This window comes from Trichoplusia ni, chromosome 8 (assembly GCF_003590095.1).
Source record: "Trichoplusia ni isolate ovarian cell line Hi5 chromosome 8, tn1, whole genome shotgun sequence".
NCBI lineage: Eukaryota > Metazoa > Arthropoda > Insecta > Lepidoptera > Noctuidae > Trichoplusia > Trichoplusia ni.
In genome coordinates this window covers 2,318,074-2,341,932 of record NC_039485.1, presented here as the reverse complement: position 1 = coordinate 2,341,932, position 23,859 = coordinate 2,318,074, and the positions used below count along the sequence as shown (strand labels likewise).

The window sequence follows — 23,859 nt, the reverse complement described above, 5'->3', positions numbered from 1 at the left end:
GAGTACCTAGAACAAGGTAACATTGTGACTTTGAAGGGTACCTAAATTACTCGAAGCTATGCAAGTCTCCGGTAATTTGGAAAATGACTTCTGAAATGTGTCTTTTTCCAAATCAGCGGAGTCTTGCATAGCCTCGAGTACCTACTTTAGCTACGTTTAACCTAACACAGGCTGTGGTATAAAGTAACGTTATTTCATCTAAACGATGCACTTAAATCAAATATTAAGGCATTATGAAATAATAATGGAATGTAAAAACTCATAAATATAACATTACGACGACGCGTAATGCGAGTGAAGAATTGGTAAGCTGCAGTTAAAAAGTAAGTATTTATAGATACTGTAAAATCAATGTTTTAAGTACACAGTGTGTTGATCATTAGGAGCAACATTTACCAAATTACAATATTCATATAGCGAAACAGCTTGTTAATACAAAGCCGTGTAACATATTCAGGAGCCTAACTCAACAAGTAGGGGAAGGTGGGGTAAGACGGGGACCTTAAGGTATTTCATAAATAAAACCCATCTTTTTTAATTGCACAACGTAGGAACTTTTATTAATTAAATAATCAGTCTTTCTTCTTTTAATAACAATCAGTCAAAACAAAAAAAAATAAGTTCTTCTCATAAAAATATAAACTTTTAAAAAATAACTGAATCACCCCATCTTACCCCACCTATAGGGTAAGATGGGGTATACCCCTGGGGTAAGATGGGGTATAGACTATTTAAGCGCCGTCATCTTCACAAACCGGACAGATATGTTCAGCTTCGTCATCGCTGTCTTCCACTCCTGCACAGACACAATGCGCTCACTTGCCTCAAGTACGATAAGTGATACAAGTATGATAATCGGAATACAAGCCGCGACAGTATAGACATTCTGTATCTTCTTCTTCTGTGCCTTTTCGCTTTTTCGGTTTTTCAAGTTCTCTTTATTGTTATTTTTGTCATTTACTTTTTGTTTGTTACATGTGGTTTTAGTTTCTACCTATTTTAGTTTTCCTCTCATTCTTTTTTATATAGAAAACCAGTAATAATAGCTGCTTTTCCCCTTCTTCGAACTTGTCTTGGTCTTTTTTCGGCGAATCGCGAATAAGGCATTAACTTTTTCGGGCTAACCAGATGGAATGCATCATTATCTATATAATCATTTACTGTTGCCTGCTTGAGACATGAGGTTGAAGCAGTTGGTGGAGGTGGAGAGTTTGCTAAATGATTTACGGCGGTGTAGCCATTTAAGCATCAGGAAATGACAACATTACTGTTTTTGGAACTGTACTATAAAAAAATAGTTAATGTTGAATGCAATCTCAATACAAACTGAATAACAACTCAGCGGATAAGATCGGGTACCTACCCCGTCTTGCCCCACATAAGTGTCCCATCTTTCCCAAACTGGACTTAAAAGTTGTATTGAATTTTTAGAGGTTATAAATCAAAAGAAACCGGCATGAATTAATGAGTTTACAATAGTAAAATAAATACAAATTAACAAAAAAAATATGTCACACATTATGTTTATCATACATTATAACAGTCATGCACTTTATATGCTTCAATAATTAGATAAAACCACTTCAAATTTTAAAAATGTACTTACCATGAAGAATCGTGCGCTCCTTCGAACAAACTTTTTGCGACTCTAACAAGTACTGATAAATACGACTAGATGGCGTCAAAATAACTTTTCAATTAATACTGTATTATATATTTTTGGAGGGTCCCCATCTTACCTCGCTACCCCGTCTTACCCCACCTTCCCATATTAAATTTACGTAGTTCCGTCAAACAATCCAGCCTTTGTTTAATCAATATTAGTTTCCGCCGTTGCTAAGGGTGCGAAACAAACTGAAAACTACAAGAAACTTAATAAAATGCCTCCAAAAGCAAAGAAAAAGGAAAAGAAAGAGGAAGAAGATGATGCAGACAGTAAGAAAGAAGAGAAGAAGTCTAAGAAGAAAGGGAAGTCGAAAGGTAAATGTAATGTGGACATGCTGACTGATGCGGCGATGGATAATGTTTACTACGCGTGTCATAATGTACAAGAATTGTTGCAAGCTCGAGGGTTCAATCATCCTGACTTCGCTAAGAAGAAGAAGAAGCGGTAATTGTAGCAGCGACTGCCGAGTTGAAGGTCAAGGGTTAAAATGTGTTTTCGAATTTACAAGGTTATTTAAAAGTAGCTGTCACTTGCTTAAAACAGTGAAGAAAATAATCGTAGGGAAACTGGGACATGGGAAATGAGGAGTGACTTTAAAGAATAAAAGATATTTAATTTGATACTAGATTTCATTTGATTAAAATAGTTAAAAAAAATACAATACGAAAGTTAATACGAGTTTTTATGAACCGGGGTATGTAATTCGGTTATTTATGTTGTGTGTGAAATAATGTATACTAAGTTAAATAATTTATAAGTTATTTACAATTTATTCATTAAAAATGTTATCTAAAGAATCTTTAAAAATATAAACATTTATGATCAAATTCCCTAGTTTCATTTAATAGGTTATCAAATTATAAACCAATGTGAGTATAAAGTGTAAATTACTGGTGGCCTATGTGCAGCAGTGATCTTAAAAAATCTTTGCTGATTTATTGATAAGACGCGAATGCTGGGCGTGAGTACCGGGCATGCGAATTAAAAAAGACAGTCAGACGTGACTTACACGGTTGGCCCAGCCTGTGACCCAGCTCAGACAGATGAACGGGCCCGGGGTGATTTTAGTCGGTTAGAGACTGACTTATTATTATCATCATGCCGTTGCACTCGTCGCGGGTTGAAGCTATTTGCTTTGCCACGAAAATAGGTGGCCATTGTAAATAAATCATGTATATATTTTTATATTAGATCCAAACAATGATAAAAACTTGTTTGAAGCAATACTTCACTTACTGTCAAAAACCAAATAAGTCTAAAAAAGAAATGCATCTCTAAGTTAGTTACGTCAAATTCTTGTGTCAAGATACAAACCTATTGAGAATGGTTCAAAAAATGTAAATCAAAATGTTCGTGATAGATAATAACAAGACGTGTAATTTCCCAACCTTTGACAAAGATCTTGTATTTATATTTCGTTATTAACAAATTAATACAATCACTATGGACCAGAACCATGTTAAAAACTAAGTAAGTGTAAGGAAAAATTATACGTACTTTTAGATTAATTTTTCAATTTTGATGTTTCAGCTCAGTCTAATATGTAGGTAGTAGGTAACAATGAAAGAAGAACGTATGTTTCCTTAAACATAACAGATTAAGAATAAAGCAGGGAATAAGTACGAACATAACCTTTCGATTTAGCTGTGTATAAAATTACTTCTACGCGTAAAAGCAGGTATTCAATATATCTGGATTGTAAATACTGGTCTCAAAGTATACTAAACTATTCTTGTATCTTTATCCAAAAATAATCTTCAAACTGTAATGACTCCTAAATAACATCCTCCTTATTCTGTTGCCCTAGTACCGACGTGACTTGAGAATAAATACATCAATTCTAATTTACTGTTTACGACGCAATAAAACACCAGAAGTTGTCTAAAATACGGACTTCCAGTCATGGATTCATTGCCCCGTAAATATCTATTCACCATCTTGTGGTCTTATTTCATGAACTCTATCAGAGTATTGGAAATCGATAATGCTAATAAACAAGACTAAATGTGGCTTATTTATTTGTCGCAATCGCTAAATCTGTTGTTTTGTTACTTTTGTATATGTTTGCGTTTGACTGTTGTATTGAATCAGCAACGAAAATGGTTACACATAATTTAGGGCTCAATATTACAGTGACCTTACTCTATATCATATCACGGCTGGTTTACCTTGATTGATCCTGCGTCAATTAACTTTTAATGCAAAAGAAAATATTCATGTGATTTGAATCACTTCGACATTTTCTACGAAATGAACTATTTGCCGTTTCCAAATTGAAGCCAAATTGGATAAAAGAATAAATTATTTTAGCTTCTGAAAGTGTTTACCGGAAAATGCAGACTTTGATCAGTTATTTCGATGTCCTAAGTATTGCTTTGACTATTTGGTACATCGACAAGCTCTGTGAGTTGACAATAACATCCCTTAGAATTGATTGCCTGTCGCTTACCAGTCCTATTTACGACTTAGGTGGTTTTTATTGCTACGATTTTAGGACTTTCGGGTAGCAATTTGTTGCGCTATTGTCGGGGGAATTAAGGCTTTTAGTGCCTTCGCCCAACAATTATTTGATCAAAACGAAAATAAGGTTTACGTGCCCAATGATTTAAAACCCTATTGCGGCGATAAATAAGTTTTGCCGATCGATTTACGAAAATATTGTAGACGTTTTCCCTTAGCCACAATCAAACTACATTAGGAAAAACTGCAGAAGGTTTAATCAATTTATTGCATGCTACATGGGTATTTTATTTTGTATTGGACTCTTAATATTCGACCGCATAAAATAGCGAGGGTAATTTATCGTCTTTAGCCTTAATGCCGTAGGGTTATTTTTCCCCTAAACACTTTATTTCCTACCAAACATTGTCTTCCTTGTAGTTTTCTTTCTGAGTTTAGTTTGTCGGTCTATGGTAATGATGTGATTCTTTAGAATAGTGCGCGGCAGTTTTGCTGGTAGAGTTGGGTTGAAAGGGTCGATTCGCATTAACAGTGGAATTTTCATTTTGAGGACAATTTTCGGTAGGTACAATATTTGTAAATACGTACACATGCTGGTTTAAGATACTAGAAAGTACAGGACAAGAAATAATATAAACCAATTGATGATAACCGATGAACTTTTTCCGAATTTCAATTGGTAGTTGAGCCTTAATTCGAAGCAGAAGCTGAAGGGATCAGTGTTTACCACAACGTGTAGAGTTTTCGTTCGGCGTTCGATTTTTTTTTTGTTGGGTCGCTAAAAAGAATAGTTTTAATTCTGGAATTTCGCAAACAAAAGATCACATTTCGAAACTTAAGTAACAGTATTTTCCTGACGCCTTCCCGCGGTCATTCTAAACGCATTATTACTTTTTCTTTTTTTCTTTTTTATTCACATCCTCCTCATTCTATGCTATAAGTATCTTCCTTCGTCTGGATCAAATACTTGATTACTTAATCAAACTTAAGCCGCACTGCATAAGGCAGATAATCTGTGCAAAATCCTCCGTAAACTTAAACGTGCCTAAAGCTAGTTTCGCGTTACGGAAACGCGTCCCTGTTGCTGACAATTTAGCGTTACATGCCACGCTGGAATAATACATCTGGCACTGGTATAGAAGGCACTTTAAGTAAGCCTACATAATAGCTTCTGCTGTGTAAGTGACATGACGTGATAATGAAGCTTTGAGAAACCTTACACAGTTTTGGAGAGTAGGCAAGAATGTAAAAGAAAAGAAAAACGAAACGACCTCATGTGTGATATTTCTTTCGTTCTTCCAAGCAACGGTGCAATAATTCTACACCAGATCTAAGTTATTTATTTATTAAATCACACTCTAATATTGTGTTTATTTTTTATAGTAACTAACCATGGCACCAGCAGTGGGCATAGATCTCGGTACCACTTACTCCTGCGTAGGGGTGTTTCAAAATGGTAAAGTGGAAATTATAGCAAATGAGCAGGGCAACAGAACAACGCCCTCGTACGTGGCCTTCACAGATACCGAAAGGCTAATCGGAGATTCCGCCAAAAATCAGGTACATAAACTATTACTCCATAAATAAAAAATAAGAGAAGATGTTTGGATGGAAAGATGATTAATATGATACAGTTCATAACAAAAAAAAAAATTCTAGGTAGCGATGAACCCAAAAAATACGGTGTTTGATGCAAAAAGACTCATTGGAAGAAAATTCGACGACCCCAAACTCCAACAAGACATCAAACATTGGCCCTTCCAAGTTGTCTCAGACGGCGGGATACCAAAAATAATAGTTGAATACAAAAAGGAAAAAAAGAGGTTCTCACCAGAAGAGATCTCGTCGATGATTCTAACTAAGATGAAAGAAGTTGCCGAGACATATTTAGGCGGGACAGTGAAGGACGCCGTCATCACAGTTCCAGCTTACTTTAACGATTCTCAGCGTCAGGCGACGAAAGACGCCGGCGTCATTGCTGGCCTTAACGTCCTCCGTATTATTAATGAACCAACAGCCGCTGCACTTGCTTATGGTCTGGATAAAAATCTAACGGGCGAGAAAAATGTGCTCATATTCGATTTGGGTGGAGGGACCTTCGACGTGTCCATTCTTCAAATATCTGAAGGCTCGCTATTCGAAGTCAAGTCTACAGCAGGTGACACTCATTTGGGTGGTGAGGATTTTGACAGCAGAATGGTCGATCACTTTAGTCAGGAATTTGAAAGGAAGTATAAGAAGAACTTTCGAGACAATCCAAAATCCATGAGAAGACTTCGGACAGCCTGTGAGAGAGCTAAGAGGACCCTGTCTTCAAGTACAGAAGCTAGTATAGAAATCGATGCACTCTTCGAGGGTATAGATTTTTACTCAAAACTTACAAGAGCTCGGTTTGAAGAATTATGTTCGGATCTTTTCCGTCAAACTTTAAATCCAGTTGAAAGAGCATTGAAAGATGCCAACCTTAATACAAGAGAAATACACGATGTGGTTATGGTGGGTGGGTCGACGAGGATACCGAAAGTGCAAAGATTGTTACAGGTACCAAACATTGCAGAAATAGAAACATCAAATAAGAAAAATGACTAATAATTTACAGTTGTTTTTCAGGAATTTTTTGGTGGAAAATCTCTTAATTTATCTATTAACCCTGACGAAGCGGTAGCGTATGGAGCTGCAGTACAGGCGGCTATTCTGACTGGTTCCAAGGACTCTCGTATCGCAGAAGTTCTATTAGTCGACGTAACCCCGTTGTCGCTTGGCATTGAAACAGCTGGGGGTGTGATGACGCGTTTGGTCGAGAGGAACGCACGCATACCGACCGCTCAGAAACAAATCTTTACCACCTACTCAGATAACCAACCTGCTGTCACCATACAAGTATGTATCATTTACGTATTTATCCATACTGTATTAAATCTATATCGATAACACATTTATGAACCTTTTTACAGATCTATGAAGGGGAAAGGGTTATGACAAAGGACAATAATTTGCTGGGAACCTTCAACTTATCGGGCATACCACCAGCCCCGAGAGGAGTTCCACAGATCGAAGTAATTTTAATGAATTGTTTTTTCTATAAATGATAATTATGATATTGTAAAACCTTTCTAATTTTCGTTTTCAGGTGACATTTGACATCGATGCTAATGGCATACTTAACGTCAGCGCCCAAGATAAAAGTACCGGCAGGACAGAACAAATAACAATATCGAATGACAAAGGGAGACTTACCAAGAATGATATCGACAAAATGTTGCACGACGCTGAGAAATTCAAAGCAGAAGACGAAGCCGCCAAAAAGAAGGTGGAGGGTAGGAACCAGCTGGAAGGATACATATTTGGATGTAAAACGGTATGAATGATTCCTTTCATTTGACGATCTAAGTAAGAGTTTATTTCCTAGAGACAAAAACCACTTAACGTTAAGGAGGAATTTAAATGCCAGAATGGGGCCCGTAAAATCTCATATTGAATGTCTGAAAAATCTGATGGTCATCCTCCTTCTATATCTATCTACCATCCTATCATCATATTTCTTCCACAGGCAGTTGAAAACGCGGGGGGCAGACTGACCGAAGGGGAAAAATCTGCGGTATTGAGGGAATGCAACAACCAACTAAGATGGCTTGAAGGCCAAAGTGGCGGTGCCTCAGTTTCAGATCTAGAACAACATCTGAAAGATGCTCAGAGCGTTTGCCAGCCAGTTATGATGAAGCTGCATGGAGCAGGTGGCGGGGGCCCGAGCTGTGCCCGCCCGCCGAGTCCTGGGGGGCCGAGAGTCACGGAGATCGATTAACACCATACAATATCCAATTAGTACTCTTAGATGACTTTTGCTACTGAGGTGCAAGTATACGCTTGTTATATACCCGTAAAGAAGTCAGAGCCTGATCAAGTTACACCATAGACCTATTAAAGTTTGGTATTGAACTGTATAACTCTATCTCTTATGGAAAAGCCATCTATGTATATTATTGGATATATTGTTAAAATGAACGTTTCTCATCAAACACCCTACATTATACCCTACACCTACATTATGAAACTATGTCGACCGTATTCTGAAGTTTTAAGCCTTTTGTGCACTATACAATTTCCATAGACTGTTAAACTTAAGTCCAAATTAGAACATAAATGTAAATACACTGATAGACACACATTACTTTACCATTTTGCTAATTGCTTGGTTACTTTAAATTACAATTTAGATGACATTGTACTCTTTCTAACTAGGCTAGGTAGGTAGGCATTTACAGAAGCCATAGTGAATAAAATATACAACATCAATAAATTGCATTTCATTTCAAATAAAACAGTTTATAATACAAAATCATTTATTACAAAAATATAACAATAATATCGAGCATTTATTAATATTACAATTTTGTGAACATGTGCAATAAATTATTCTAAAAATGCAATAATCGGCCTTAAGTGGTTTAATTGTACTAATTGTTTTTTTTAATATAATTATTTGTGGTTACGTAGTTTCTATGTGCACCGTGCGTGAATTTAAAGCAAGTTCTAGTAACAATACTATTCACCAACATCATATAAAACAGACGTCTCAAACCATACTGTAATGTACTAAACTGTTGATGGGATCATGCTATAAAGTCGCTTGCTTAACAATAATAAAATAATGAAATTAAAAATCTCAAAAAACGCACCAAAAGCTAGCCTATCGCATTACTACCAACGTAAAATCTGTCGCAAACAATAATATATTCCATGGTTTAAGTAATTTTAGATAATAACAAAACATAAACAGGAAGATATATTCAATAAAGGTTTATTTAAAAAAGGCTACAAATGTGCGCGTTGGAATACATTGCGGATCCAAGTGAGGTTTTATCAAAAATGATCAATCATTGCTGACAATGCGTTGCACTAGCACGAAATGAGCCTTAAAACTTCAAATAAAAACCAACAATAAGTCGTAGAGGAAATCAAAATAGACAAAACATTTTGTAGCCTCTTCTTGGATTAAAACTCAATTCAATTTCTTTAATCGTATATGGAACCGATAAAAGTGAAGATTTTTTTACTGTTCTTAGAGCGATATCCGAGAATATTACACTAAGGGGCTTATCATCACCTCTTTAAATAAGCCTGTTTTAGCTGTGAATTATTCTACGACAGCCACTGATAAATGGTATAGGAAAACTGCGTGGAGAAACCTGGATACCAAACATTGGAATAAAAAAATCGCCTACCCGCAGTGAGCGTAGTGATCAATGTTCAAACATTCCCTATATGGAAGGAGGCTTGTGCCCAGCAGAACGTATCGACTGACTGCCCTAAAATCAGTATGTGCAATAAGGGCGAGTTCCGCAAAGGCATATAAAGAATAAATATACTTTTATCAATAGGTTAGTAGTAAACCTTTTACATATTTATTTTAGGCCCGATTTCTCAATCGTCAGATAACTTTTATATGAGGAATAAGTTTGACGTTTTGACAGATTTTGTATAGAAAATATGTCAAAACGTCGAAACTTATTCGTCAAATAAAAGTTATCTGGCGATTGAATAATCGGCCCTTCATACATCATATTTGAACTCCTGCATATACAACCAGCTTGAAGTAAACTTCTACTTAATACTAAGTTTATTTCGTACTAAATTGTGACCAATTCAACTATTTCAAAGATGTTTTTGTCCTTGTGTGAAACTAAGCTAACGTAATAAATAATAATAATTCATCTAATTGCATACTTGTTTATAAATACCTATAGGTAACTATTTGTGCCTAATTATATTTATATTTTTGAATGATTTTTTTACTTTGAAATTTCACCTTAGGGCATTGCCTCGGTACTGCGAGCACTGGGCATGATCTGTCACTTTCAAATGACAAAAAAGAATAATTGTTATAATGCTCAATGACTGTAGCCTAGTTACTTAGACTGCGCCCTATATATTTTTATCAAAATCAAAATCTTGCAGTTTTATGTGGTAGTTATATAAGGTTTAGCATATAGTTTAAATAAGAGGTCCGGCCCAATAACGATTGGAAAGTTTAGTTTTTTAGGAACAAAAAGGTACATTTATAAATGTTAAGGTAGGAATGACATATACATAAATACATATTCACTCCTATTCGATGTGGTATTTTCTTACTGTCACGGAGGCACTGATTTAAAAGCACTATTCGTTTGCTACGCGAATTATTATCTTAAAACAAACACTTTAAGGTTTATTTTAGCTTCTGATCTTCACCTGGAATATTTCAGAGGATTTTTTAAGATTTCATGAGTGCAATAAAGTGCGGTCTTCTTTGACTATATACTTTTATATAATGCTTGTTCTATGAGCTTTTAAAAAACGATAATTGTCATTGTGTCTCGTTTCAGGAACCAACGTGGTTCTGCCTTAAAAGCAGAGAGAACATTTAACATGTTATAATGTTTACTTTGTTCAGAAATATCGGCCTAATAACATATTGTGCCCATATGCTTGAAACTGTGGAAACATTGTCTATTACTAATTTAAATATTTTTAAGCCACTATCTTTCTCGAAAGCAGTTATTTGGCACTAACGCCTGATACACTATGGTAGTATTATTCTAGAATTGTGTCAATATCTGTAAAGCGCTCAATACTATGTCCGCATATGTACTCCATAACCCTTCAGTTTTATAATTTCCGGTTGCAGTAAAGGAAGCCAGTTACATACTTATCCGTCTGAAATCTTAAATAAAGAACAGATTAATTGAAAAACATTTATAATACGTGACGAATACGATGTGTGTTTCTTTTATATTTCACAACGCCATCTAGTCTCAAACTAAGCAAAGCTTGTATTATGAATACTAGACAACTGATAAACACTATTTTATATTTCTAAATACATACATAATATAGATACACTACACTAGAACAAATGATCATCACACTAATATTTGTCCTGAGTGGGAAATAAACCCCTGACCTCCTGTATAGCAATCAGGGCAAGTTCTTAAACATAGTAGGAGCGCTCCATAGACATATTTTACTTACTTATTAGATATTTATATTAGTGGAATCTTTACAGAGTGAACACCAAACCTTTAAATAATGATACCCATTAAAAATAAACCCTGTACCACAAAATATCTGAATAACATAAATCACAGACTTGCCTAGTAGACATATATGTAGGTCATAATGTTGGAACAACACGGTGGAAGTATCTCGCGATGATAGCAAAAGATTTGTTTAATGTCCATTAAATTAAAAAAAATATAAATAAGTTTTGTTATGTAACGACTTTGTACTTATTCGTGACTGTTTAGTCCCCACCACTGCACCATTGTACCATTGATTCGCTTAGTTTCTAAAAGTCGAATACTATAATGTACAAAACCTATTGATGCCTTAGAAAAGTAATCTTATTACGTGGCATCATTCAATTTAAAGCTTTAAATCGAAGTGTTAGAGTTGTATTTCGTAATTGACTATCAGTTAGGTACTTGCACCGTGTATCTATTTCACAAACAATATAATTCATAGAAATACGAAACGTAAACTTAAGCTAACTTATCTCTCAGTATCTTCTGTATAAAGGCAGATTGAATTTCGTCGGCTCTGGAAAAAAGAAACAAAAAAATGGTATGAGATGTAAGCAATTCAAAATTCACACTATTTTTTTTAGCTGTGATTATCTTCATCGGCCTAGCCTTTTTTTTCCCTTTTAAAACGGAACGAAAAATTAAAGGCAAGAAAAAAAGTACAGTATTTTCAAGATAAAACTTTAAAACTAGTCTCAGCAGAAAGAGAAGGTTACATTTTTCTCCCTTTTTTGGGAGGGATACTGGGTGCTGTTTGATTTTGTAAATTTGTAAAAAATTACACTTAGAAATGCTATATCAACCCTATCTTCAATAAATTTTATTTTCAACTTACTTGGAACTAGTAACAGTGTGCATCAAGTTGATGATGTATCTCGGACAGACGTCTTCGTGCATGACTCGCGCGTGGAACAGCAGACCTTGGCAGAGACAGTACAGGAGTTCCACCAGCGGCCAGTTGGCAGGGATCATGCCTTTCTGGTAGCCCCACGAGGCTAAGATCTGAAATTTATGTTTTGAGTTATTTGAAGTTTTAACATAATGCAGCAGTAGGAAGTATACGGAATTGAATTATAAGAAATGGATCTGACTAGTTGTTTGTTGGTAAATGTATACAGAACTTAATACGTAATTTTCGACCAAGCGATTATTTTTTTTTAAATAAAATATTTGGTGGCAAGAAATTTGTAACAGCAAACCAAAGTGTTTTTGGGCTTTTTGGAGGAACTGTTCTTCCGAATACACCACAGATTAAGATGAAAAGACCTCTTTAAACATTGTACGATTATTATTTTAACATGAGCAAATTCTTTCGTCGGATTTTTTGTCACCTCCAACCTATTCCCCACTTACCTGCAGAGCTGATGTGACAGGCGCCAGTGCGATGGGCAGCGAGGGCGCGGCGCGGAAGGCGAGCCCCGACAGGAAGCCGGCCGGCAGCGCGAACAGCGCGCTGTCCTTGCCGTGCGAGCGGCACAGGATACACACTACTAACTGGGAACGGGGGGTAAGGTGACGTTATTAACAATATCTTGCTACTTTTCAATTAATTTCAGCCTTAAGTGGCTGATTTTAGGACAGAATTTAGATAGTGCACCTTAACACTGTCCTTGAAGTGTAGTTTCCCTTTTGAGGTTAGTAAACTGCAAAGGGACTACAATGTGTATTATTAGGGTTCTTGAATCTCCTGTAGAGTCTTAAAATGCATTTTTGGGTTATGGAATTTACTTATTACGGCTGTAGAACCTGCATATAGAATCTAAGTATCTCAGTAAGGCTGTCGGGAATCTACATATTGATTGAATGATTTGTTTTTCACACGTCTTTCAGTACATTGTCTTTAACTTGCTACATATTAGTATTTAATATGGAAGTAGAGCATGAAACGATACAATGTATTTACATAATGATTTAATTTACATTTCCCAAAAAAAACATACATATTAATGTTACTAATACACCACTAGTAGTACAAATATGAATACAACGTCAAAAGGGCAAACTTTAGTAAGGCACTCTAAAAAATCGTGACACAAATGTGTGTTGTATGTAAGAGCAATAAATAATCTTTACAAGCAAGGAACAATGCGAACAAGCACAATAAAGTCTAAATTTAGTATAACACGTCAATGAACTTGTCACACATTACTTATTCTCCCAAAAAAGAATGATAATGAGTACAACTGCAAGGCCAATGGGTTAACAAATCGGTAATCAGATCCACCAAATTACACTTGAATAGGTCGGTTGAAGTAATTGTATTGCGACGATTTGTGAAACACCTGTGGTCCAAATTGGTTTATAAAAATAGCTGCTTGCGTGCTGCAGCTTGATCATTCCATTACTCCTATTACTATATTAGGACTCTTCGTAGTACGTCAGATAGAACTAAAGAAAAATACATGTATTTTGTTTCTATTTGAACAATGAAGATGGCACAAATAAACTGTTAAGTTAACTTACGTTATGATTGCAGCACAAAAGAAAATATACATATTCACAGACATTGAAAATAAAATCTTTATCTCGATTGGTATAACGCAAATTGTAATTTGTAAATTTTAAATTATCATGAGAATAAGGGGATGCGGATGTTCGACGTCGCTAAGTCATCTAGGGTACCGTCCCATTTCCGCAAATGCACCTTACTTTCAGAGGCAATGATAAGCCTATATGCCTTAAGTTCATATTGATCAATTTTTACTTACCCTATATAAACCAATATATCCTCCAAAGAAGAGTCCTAGTTTCAGTTGCGACAGTCTCAAAGCTTTTAATGCTTTTCTAGGCGTCAATATCTTTGGTATAATCGTTCTTAGTAACGTCATGGCGTATCCAACACCGAAGAGTTGTGCTGTTCCCTAAAATAAGAACAATCAACTAATAAAAAAACACATTTTCGATGCCCATTAAATGGGCAAAGAAAAGCTGTGAACATCCTCGTTGAAATAAGCTAAGAAGAAAAAAACTAAGAACTTTGAACTAGAAACTCCAAGCAAGCTCTTTTAAGCCATTTTTAAGATAATCAAAATCTGAAAACCTAAGTATTCGCAATTAATATAGTTCTATTCAGGCAATCGAAATTAATATAGTCGATTTAGTAAAATGTCACGACTTCTAAATGTACTTAACCTATGTTCAGAAATGTATTTAAACATATCACCACAAAGTTAGAGAGCCAGCATAAGACCTAATAATTAATGAAAATGAAGTTTATTGTTCAAGCAAAATTATTTTAGGAAATTTAACCAGCGCATACAATTCTCATTTAACCAAGAACACAGTGTTCAGAATACAGATACTAGTGATAAAACATAACAGCACCTTTAAAATATAGTTTATGCATGGCCCTTTGTGCGGGCACGCGGGACTTCTACCTTCAATACCAGTCACAGGCTCGCCAACCTCTTTCGATACACGCGGTGGAGTAAAGAACCTGAAATTCATAAAAGAGCATACATTAGCATACAAGTAGTATAGATACATGAATTTTGAATTTTTAGAAAACGTTAGAGGAAATTTAACCTTATAGCACAAAACTCTTTTGTACATTGCTTTAGTTTCAATTTGCAATGAAGGTCATAAATTTAACATTTTGTCAACAAGATTTGACATTTGAGTGGTGAGAGTTCGTATAACAATGGTGATAATGTATGTAGCATTTATTTTTTATTTCAACATAAAAATATATTTAAAAGCAGTATCTACTTATTGATTTTGACAATTGAATATGTAATATATAAGTATTGATTTTCAAGTTAAAATCTTACACACAATAATAAGTGTATTAAAGCATACGAACAAGTTTTTTAACGCTGTCGTAAGAGATCGCTCTTGCTTTCATTGCTCTTATTTTGTAATATTACGACAAAATAGGGTGCCGTTATCTTAAGCGATAAAACAATTTGAATATGTTCAACTGTTTAAAAGCCAGACACTGTTCGTAATATAATTTCAAAATTAATTATTTGTAATTTTATATTTACTTTTTTTCCTTAAACTTCAAAATATTCAACTCTGTAATAACGTAAATACCTCAGCATTCTGGTGGACATTTTAAAAGCTGGAGCAAGTATTCTAGAGCTTTATGACCAACAAAGACCCCAACTATAAATACGGTTAATTTAAAAGTAGCTATCGTGAGAATGATCTCGGCACGGTAGTACCCCCGCCAAGTTCATTATTAAATGATGCAACGGTTTACTCAAGCGTATTTATCGGGATTTCCCGACTAGTTTCGGACCTAACTAGAGTCGGGGTCGCGATTCAAATGGTGGTATTTTATTATATTAAAATAATTAGTAGAAATACACTAACACAGCTCGAATGAAGCTACTCGATTAGCGGACGCGAGCTTTCAGCAATAACAAAACCTAATGAAACAATCATGACTTTATCTGTCAAGATTATGTCTAGAATATCCCTCAATGTCTAGTATAATATATGTATTGTTAAATAACTACGTGAACTCAGCAACCATTAAGTAACTGATATTACTAATTACGAGTCAAACAATACGACATAAATCTTGGTCTCAGCGATGCTTATCGTTTCTGGTCATTTACATTTGACACGGTTTTTTCATAATTAAACAACCTAATAAACATTACTTTGCATATATTTTAAACACCTATTATTATTTATCAGTGTTACTTTTGATTTGTAACTGTAATAAATGAGAGAAACGTATTTTCCTGTATACTTCCTTTTTGCTGTTTTTAACAGTGACTTGCGACTAAGAAGTTTTTTTTTGTCGCGGGGTATCTCACTTATATTCAAGACAGTCACAAAACATCAACACTAAGCACAAATATTTGAGTAGTAATCTTGTCCTACGCTGGGTTCGAGCCCGCAAACGTCGGGCAACATACTGCTATTCATGCAGTCAAAAAAACGCGAACAGAAATGGACAAAAAAAACATTAGTCCTCTATTTACGTCACAGTTTAATTCTAATGTCCAAAACTTACCGGTAAGAAGCAAGCTTTTTTACCTAGCAAATCAAATAAGATATTCTTTGTGTATATCTTTATAATAATCATAATGTGAAACAGACCGCGAAGTATAGTTAGTCTACGAAAACGACTAGGTAGGTACACTAGGTACCTATTATTATTTTCGTATGTAAATACTAATTGAACTGAATCTTCATACATACCAAAACAGAGGTGTACGTTTGTCGTTCTCTCTGTCTAGCCTCAAGAGATAGAAGAAGACAGCGCTACCCAGCATGAAGACTAAGGTTTCCTTGCCTGGAGACCGTCGTAGCCAACCTTTCATTTCTAATGTCCGTACCCAGTACTCGAACACCTAAAAGTTAAATGTTATCTCTCGTATAACTCTATAACTTTCTCGTATTTTCCTGCTAGCTGTAATATAGTATGTTCTTTTTACAAAGCGGAAAACTGGACCTCATTTGAACCATACCGCCACGCCACTTCCTGGGGATTTGATTGGTTTGCACCGATTAAAACACTTCTGTCCCTCATAGCGTATTCAAAGGCGGCTAGGGGACTTTATGCCCCAAAAAACTTTTAAATGTTAATGCACAACTCTTAGTAAGTACCTATTTTACATCAATGACCTATCACTTTCAATTTTTTGCACGATACAAAACAAAATTAAATAATACTAACAGCGTCGTCAAGTACTGTCGTTTGGGACAGAGGTTTCGCGCAAACTATAATGCTATAAACGTCCCTTCCGGTCTGATTTTAGCCCTACATGCCAGATTAGCTTTAAAGGAAATTACAAATTGGAAATTGCAAAAGAGGTAAGAAATAACTTTCATTTCTTTCCCCTTCATCCAGGAGCAAAGGAGAAGGCATCGCGAATAACCACGAAACAAACAATTACATGAAGGAATAATATTACATTGGTCACCCCTATTTCAAGAGCAAGTGTAAAGACATTGCAAGTTACCACGAAAAAGAACACATTAATTACAACGAACGATGTTTTCAACTACTAAATTATGCCATAAATGTAGAAATAAAATCTGAAAAAAAAATAGATTACTGTTTTCTATTTTCAAGCAAAGAAGTAGGTATTACTCGAATGACGCATGTAGCATTTAAGAGATCGACGGTGACGAGGCAATTGTAATCGTACCCATAGTAACTGCTCTAACGCTCTAAGGTTTTTTTGTATACTATTCATAGAGCACAGATAAAACAATCTTTTTTACGACTGTGGACCTTATGGCTACCAAATAGGTTTTAAAAAGGACTGAGCACTGTTTACCGTTTTAGATAGGGCAAAGTGCAGAAGGCAACTGAATAAAAATATCACCATATCGATTACTGTTTAATAAGGTAGGTAAACCTCTATTTTCCTGGTTAATAAAGGGCAAATAAATAGTCAATAATAGAAAATATAGAGAAGTACACCTAAATTAAAATCAAATTGATTTTTTCTCGTTTCATCTAGGTTCTACAGCAGTATATGAATTCAATAACGTAAATTACATAAAAACTATAGAACGAGAATATGAAGCGAGAGATTATCTCATATTTTTTAATCTTAAAAAAAAAAACAAATTTTTTGTACGTTTTAGACCACAAGCAGATTATGATAATACCTGCATATCTAATCTTTATCGACAAGACAATTAAGTAGCTGACAACAATAATATCATGAGTACATTATCGAAGAAATCTTGCAAACAGCGGTATTTTGCCATGTACTATCTACACTTGCCGTACAATCGATATCAATGTTAATATATATATGTTGCTAATTATAACATTTAATGATTTTGATAAATATTTATGTAAATTTTTAGGATTGATAATAATCAACATTTTTTTTCTATTGTATTTTTCAAGTACCTAACCCTTTTAGGGTTAGGTACTTGAAGGCTAAAAGCGGAACCCTGTTTCTCTGTCCGTTCGTCACTAAGCTGTATCTCATACAGTGTGACATGACAACTGGCTATGACATTAAAAACTAAAAAAAAAGATCGTGTTTAGCAATGGTTGTTACGATCATAAGTCTCTTGATGGATATATAAATTTGAAGGTGGGTATTTATTTATCACCCAACCGATCTGTTCTTCTTTAGCCCATTTGGACGGAGTCCGAATCCAAATCGCACTTAACGAGTTTTATTTCAATAAACATATATTAATATATAGGTAAAGAAGTATATCTATTTATGCAAATGTATAATTATTTCTGACATAAGCCTTTAACATCTTTAATACTTAAATACATTTTAATACAAAAATTAGACTAAATTGTATATTATGCATAAGTTTTTTGTAGTTTTCACATAAGCCACTTACATAAATTACTCACCAGATTAACAAACAAGTTGACAACCATAACTCTTCGGTATGGTGGTTCGAAGTATACAGCTAGACCGCTCACCGTGCATGGTAGTAACACAGTTGTGTAGTATGAGAATTGACTGAAAAACAAACTCCTGTGGACAAAACACAAATGATTGTATTCCTACATACTTTAACCAGAGTTCTATTGTTTTTGACAAATGTTTTCACAATAAATACTTGATTGCTTTTTGTTTAGTGTCTGTTTTAAAAGGGTTAATGGAACAATATAGCTAAAGCACTGCTGTCTGCTGCCACATTGTATCTAATGAACTGTGATAGCTAGACAGTTCAAATTCTCACATGTCTCTCTCAATACATACGAAAATGAAAGATGGTGGTTAAGCAAGATTGTTATGGTGATAATTTGATGGCTGACCAATTTGCTTTGCCCAATTTTAAAGGAATTCTTAATGTTGCGAATCTGACTCCCACTTGTCCGATTTATTTGTTTAATAATGTACATTATATAACTTAGATAATTTTATTATGGACATTCAAGTGTAACAATTAAGGCCATAAATAATCATTCAAGTGTTTTGATAATGTATGCAGTACTTTAATTAGCAACTTTAATGTTGCAGCACTATAATTAGATTAATTACATGCAAGGGCGTCGCCAAGGGGGGGCAGGAAGGGGCAGCTGCCCCCCCTAGAGATTCTAAAAAACTTGCCAAATATCACGCAACCAAAGTCCTAAGTATTTGACTAGATTCGCTTGAAGTTCAAGCCTTGAACAATCATTCCCATGCGTTGAAACTCGAATGAATTCACCAATTCCACTCGTAAGAGCCATTTCACAAAATGATTGCGCTCAAGTTTAGGTAAAAGAGTGCGTCATTGTCTATGTGTGCGTAGCGAATCACACGAATGCAATATAAACAGTGTAACATCAGTAACATGAGAGTCAAGACCGACGAAACAATCTTGAGCCGTTATTGTAATATGTTTTGGTAAAAATTATAGATTATGAAAAATTGAATATTTTATTTAGCGTAATGCGTTTACACATTACGCTAAATAAAATAAACAAAGAAACACTGATAGGTATTATGTAAAATATTTATAGCGAATGATACTTATAAAAAAATGGTTAAATAGAACACGGGGTGGATGTACAATGGGGCCGGTGTTTCCTTGTCGTCTACGTCGGATCAGATACAAAAGTGCTACCCTCTTCCATGCGGTTTAGACAGTTTCTCATTCTAAAATGCTAAAAAAATAATCTGATAATTAAACAAAATACGCTGTACGCTGTACACTTATTCAAATTCAAACTCCTTTTTATTCTATTTTTCTAATAAATATTATTATAACTTATTTACAAGTTTTTTATTGCATAGTCAAGAGCTCGTGCTCCTGTAGCTTTACACATTGGACTCTGTACTGTCACAGAATACCTACAATTCATACCTACTTTTCTCATTCATAGAGAATGAGAAAAGTATGAATTGTAGTAAGTAAAGTCAACTTGCCCCCCCCTGCGCCATCGGCTGGCGACGCCCTTGATTACATGCAATTGTATACAATTATAAATATACAATTTAACTCTTGGCAGATCGTATTTCTTTACAATCTTGCCACTATGACAGTGCAGAAATGGGATTATTTTACCCATACAAAGTTTAAGAATGTTACAAACTATTTTACAAGGTCTTTTTTGTATTTTATAATCTTTTTTCGAGTACAGAATATATTTATTGGATAAAGATTAAATCTAAAGTAAAGTTTCTTATAAAAAATTAGTGAAAAAAACAGGTTCTTACCTGAATATACAGTTCAATGTGACAAATGAACTTCCAACAGTCAAACCAAATATTCCAGATTTCAAATATAGTTTGAATTGTTCTAACATTTCCTTTTTGCCCAACTTTTTCCCTCTCATTAATATTTGGATCTGAAACAAATGCACATTACTATTATACAAGGCAAGACAAGGACTCTGTCTGGACAGAATTACTGTGACTTCGGTGTATTGTTAACATCTTCTATTGTAGGTAAAAATTAACAGGACTATACACTTTGTTGTTCTCCAATTCAACCGTCAATCTATTCCATTATAACTGAAAGGGTTCAATGTATTGCCAATAACCTTAGAAACAGCTCTTTCTATACAAGTGTAGTATATTTTCAAAGTTAGATCAAAGTTGATTATGTAAAAGAGAGTTGCTAGAAAGGTTTCATTATCTTTCCATGTTTAGAGTAGTTAAGAGAAAGTGAAAAGAGAAGGGAATAAAAACCTAACAAAACTTTTATACCAACCATTGGAAAACAGTGTACATGATCATTATACTGCTGAGTCTGTTATTTATCTAATTTAAAATATGAATTGGATCTGGATGACTTACTAAATGAATAAAACCTTCTTTCAACATACTTTTTAATTTTACTAATATTATTAAGGAAGGAAACTTGGTGTACAGTATCAATAGTATGGCACTATTTGGTATAGCAATTTATATTGCCCTTTAACCCATATAAAGGTGATCATAAATTAATAAATCATTTTAAAACATAGGACCTGAAGCAATTAATATTCACAAGTTATTAAAGGTCCTTGGCATGCATAAGTTTAAAGTGTTCATTCAAGGTTCTTATACTTTAAATCATTCAGCATTTTACATAGAAGAATTCAATAATTATGTAACATATACTTACTAAACTAATATATATATGTTACAAAAAATAAACAACACCAGAAATACGAAGTTCAAGTGTTAATTACACAAGAAATGAATGACGACAAAAATTAAAACAAAACTTAATTTGAACGTTTTAAAAAAAATATATAACTCTATTTAATACTTACAATGTAAACCATAGCATAGAACTTATAGCTGCCCTTTATACAGCTAATCAGCATGGTTTGAGTAGCATCAGAACATCGATAAGTCCAGGGGTGAATCAGTTCAGAGCATCTACTGTCTCTGCATGCACTTTCAAACCAAAGTTTACTAGCTTCAACCATTTTTATTTAATTAAACTAGTAACAATATAACAATAATTCCGTCCTATATATTTATTGCACTGTAACCAACTGTTTACGAGATAAAATTGGAAGACGCATGAGATATATCACAGTCGCAATACAATCCACTTAAAAATATTAATATTTGATGGATCTTTTAAAACATGACCCGTTTATTAGATACACTTAGATATACTTATTATCTCGAAACAAGACAATTTTAACATAATCTATATTCATAAAGAGCATTAATCAACTAGAATAACGTTATCTTTTAGTCAATATTAAAATACTACTACATAGTACATTATCTTGGTCTCCCGCAGCCACACAAAGACGAATTCATAAGATTTTGAATGTTTCATTTTATGTCCTTCTCTGTCTTGCGTTTACCTAGATGTTCCATTTCTCAACGATGCAAAAGAACTAGACAAAAGCAAATAAAATACATCGGAACGTCGCGTGGTGAACGTTCACGTCAATTTCATTTCGCATCTGTCATTTTGACAACTTGGCAGAGATGATTTCACTGCTGACCACTAGGCTTTCGAGAATAATAATCGTCAAGAAATTTTGCAGTCACTAGATTTATATGGACATAATTATGTATACCGCAAAATACCGGAAAAAAAAGGTGTAAAAATTTACATCTTTATGATATAGGTAGTTGTTGAAATGTCTCCAAGGTATCCGTTTTAGGTAGATATTATAACAACTATATCATTTCATAGACAACTTCATAAAACTTAAAACATTATTCGGTAATTTACTTTGTAGTAAGTTTTTACATTATAGCATGTTGCTTGGGTCATTTGTGTTATGAGTTTATTGATGAATAGGTTATTACAGTCTAACAGGAAAAACAAGAATTCCAAAAGCCCCAGACTGATGAGAATGAGTCTGGATACAACGGTAAAATATACCAGATTTTATAAAATAAATAAACAAACTAAAAAAATACTCACCAAATAAATTGGTGCATAAAACTGATAAGCTCCTTTGGTACTCGCCCAGAACATAGTAGCAAATGCTCCTACGCAGGTATTCCCAGGATGGAGAAGTTCTCGACATGTGTTATGAACAGCATCATGGTGGTCTACCATAAATTTGCTTACTTCAACCATTTTCACTTCACAATAATATAACACACTTATGTACTAACTATGTTCACCGCCTTCAGACTTGTGGTATATTAAATCGACTGAATGCTCATTGTTTTCATCATTGTTACTTTTCGAGCCAAAGTTCATTACGAATTTCAATTAAATTCAATTTACAACAATGGATGCAAATATTTAGAAATGTATATAGGTACCTATTTCATTAACATTTACATAAAATTAAATTGAATTACACAATCGGTGTAAGAATCTGTGAGCCTAAATACTGTCGTCATATTGTTTCGCAATATTGATGATCATAGAGTTGAACCTAACCATCTTAAAAGTTATAGCCAAAAGATTTCCTAGCATTCTTGACAGAGCAATTAGATCAGGGATCTAATTCCGCTTTTTACAATGGCCGATGAATGAATGGAAATTGCATTACATGTGAAACAATAGTGTCACATCGCGAATACGGGATTCACTATCGGGATATTGGGAATTCAATACGGGGCGGGATACTCACTGTCAATGCTATAAATGTTCAAATTTTAAATAAAGAAATGCTTATGAGAACAGGAAAGTGTCGGTATATTTGATATAACTAAAATCGACGAATGGAGTTTGAAAAATAAAATGTATTTAAATGTTACCAAATGTTCAGTTATATCGTTTACCGAAGAAAAGCTTACCGAAGTTTTTGGATAGTATTACGTTTAGCTAACCAATTTACTAACTTGCGAGAACACTATATGAAGCACTTTTAAAAAGCCATTAGGAGTTTAATCCCGTTGTCACTGCATAAGACCAAAAATAAATTACCTAATATTTGAGCGTGAACAGAACACATTTTTAAGATTGTTCTATTTAAAGTGTACGGCTTTTATCCAGGTTATCTTATATTATACCTAGCCCTATTTATGTAGGGCATGGTACAACGAAAATCGATCTCAGTGGCGTGCACTTGGAGAGGCCTATGTCCAGCAGTGGACTGCGATAGGCTGATGATGATGATGATGATGATGGTACAACGTGATGTGGAGGCTGTGGCCACATACTGGTTTAAGATACTTCGTGGCAAAATAAATAACCCGAGAACTTTAGAACTACTTCAGCTATCAGCTCCTGACGAAAACGCGGAGCGGCGATGGAAGCCGGTGCTGCTGATGGTGTTGCGCGCGCGCACCAACCTCTTAGAGCGCGCACCCCTGACGCGTGCGTTGCCGACACTTAATACGTTGTCACAAGAGACTTACTTAATTGTACTCTAAATGA

General features: G+C 34.6%; 3 protein-coding genes across 3 annotated transcripts; 2 read left to right on the top strand and 1 right to left on the bottom strand.

Annotated features, from left to right (window-relative positions):
* Positions 1-1,819: 1,819 nt before the first annotated feature.
* LOC113496693 (small lysine-rich protein 1) lies at positions 1,820-2,145 on the top strand. The gene has a single exon (XM_026875997.1). The coding sequence runs from the start codon at positions 1,881-1,883 to the stop codon at positions 2,112-2,114; it is 234 nt and encodes a 77-aa protein (XP_026731798.1). The 5' UTR covers positions 1,820-1,880; the 3' UTR covers positions 2,115-2,145.
* A 793-nt stretch (positions 2,146-2,938) lies between these two features.
* On the top strand, positions 2,939-8,423 carry LOC113496692 (heat shock protein 68-like). The gene is made up of 7 exons (XM_026875996.1): positions 2,939-3,136; positions 5,510-5,686; positions 5,786-6,667; positions 6,737-7,006; positions 7,081-7,182; positions 7,257-7,484; positions 7,677-8,423. The coding sequence occupies exons 2-7, from the start codon at positions 5,519-5,521 to the stop codon at positions 7,926-7,928; spliced, it is 1,902 nt and encodes a 633-aa protein (XP_026731797.1). The 5' UTR covers positions 2,939-3,136; positions 5,510-5,518; the 3' UTR covers positions 7,929-8,423.
* A 2,557-nt stretch (positions 8,424-10,980) lies between these two features.
* Positions 10,981-21,814, bottom strand: LOC113496537 (transmembrane protein 135-like). The gene is made up of 9 exons (XM_026875793.1): positions 21,323-21,814; positions 20,280-20,410; positions 18,482-18,608; positions 16,342-16,493; positions 14,509-14,620; positions 13,893-14,045; positions 12,538-12,678; positions 12,020-12,186; positions 10,981-11,701 (listed from the first exon to the last, which is right to left on the bottom strand). Exons 1-9 carry the CDS (start codon positions 21,479-21,481, stop codon positions 11,644-11,646), a joined length of 1,200 nt encoding a protein of 399 aa, XP_026731594.1. The 5' UTR covers positions 21,482-21,814; the 3' UTR covers positions 10,981-11,643.
* Between the last annotated feature and the right edge of the window lie 2,045 nt (positions 21,815-23,859).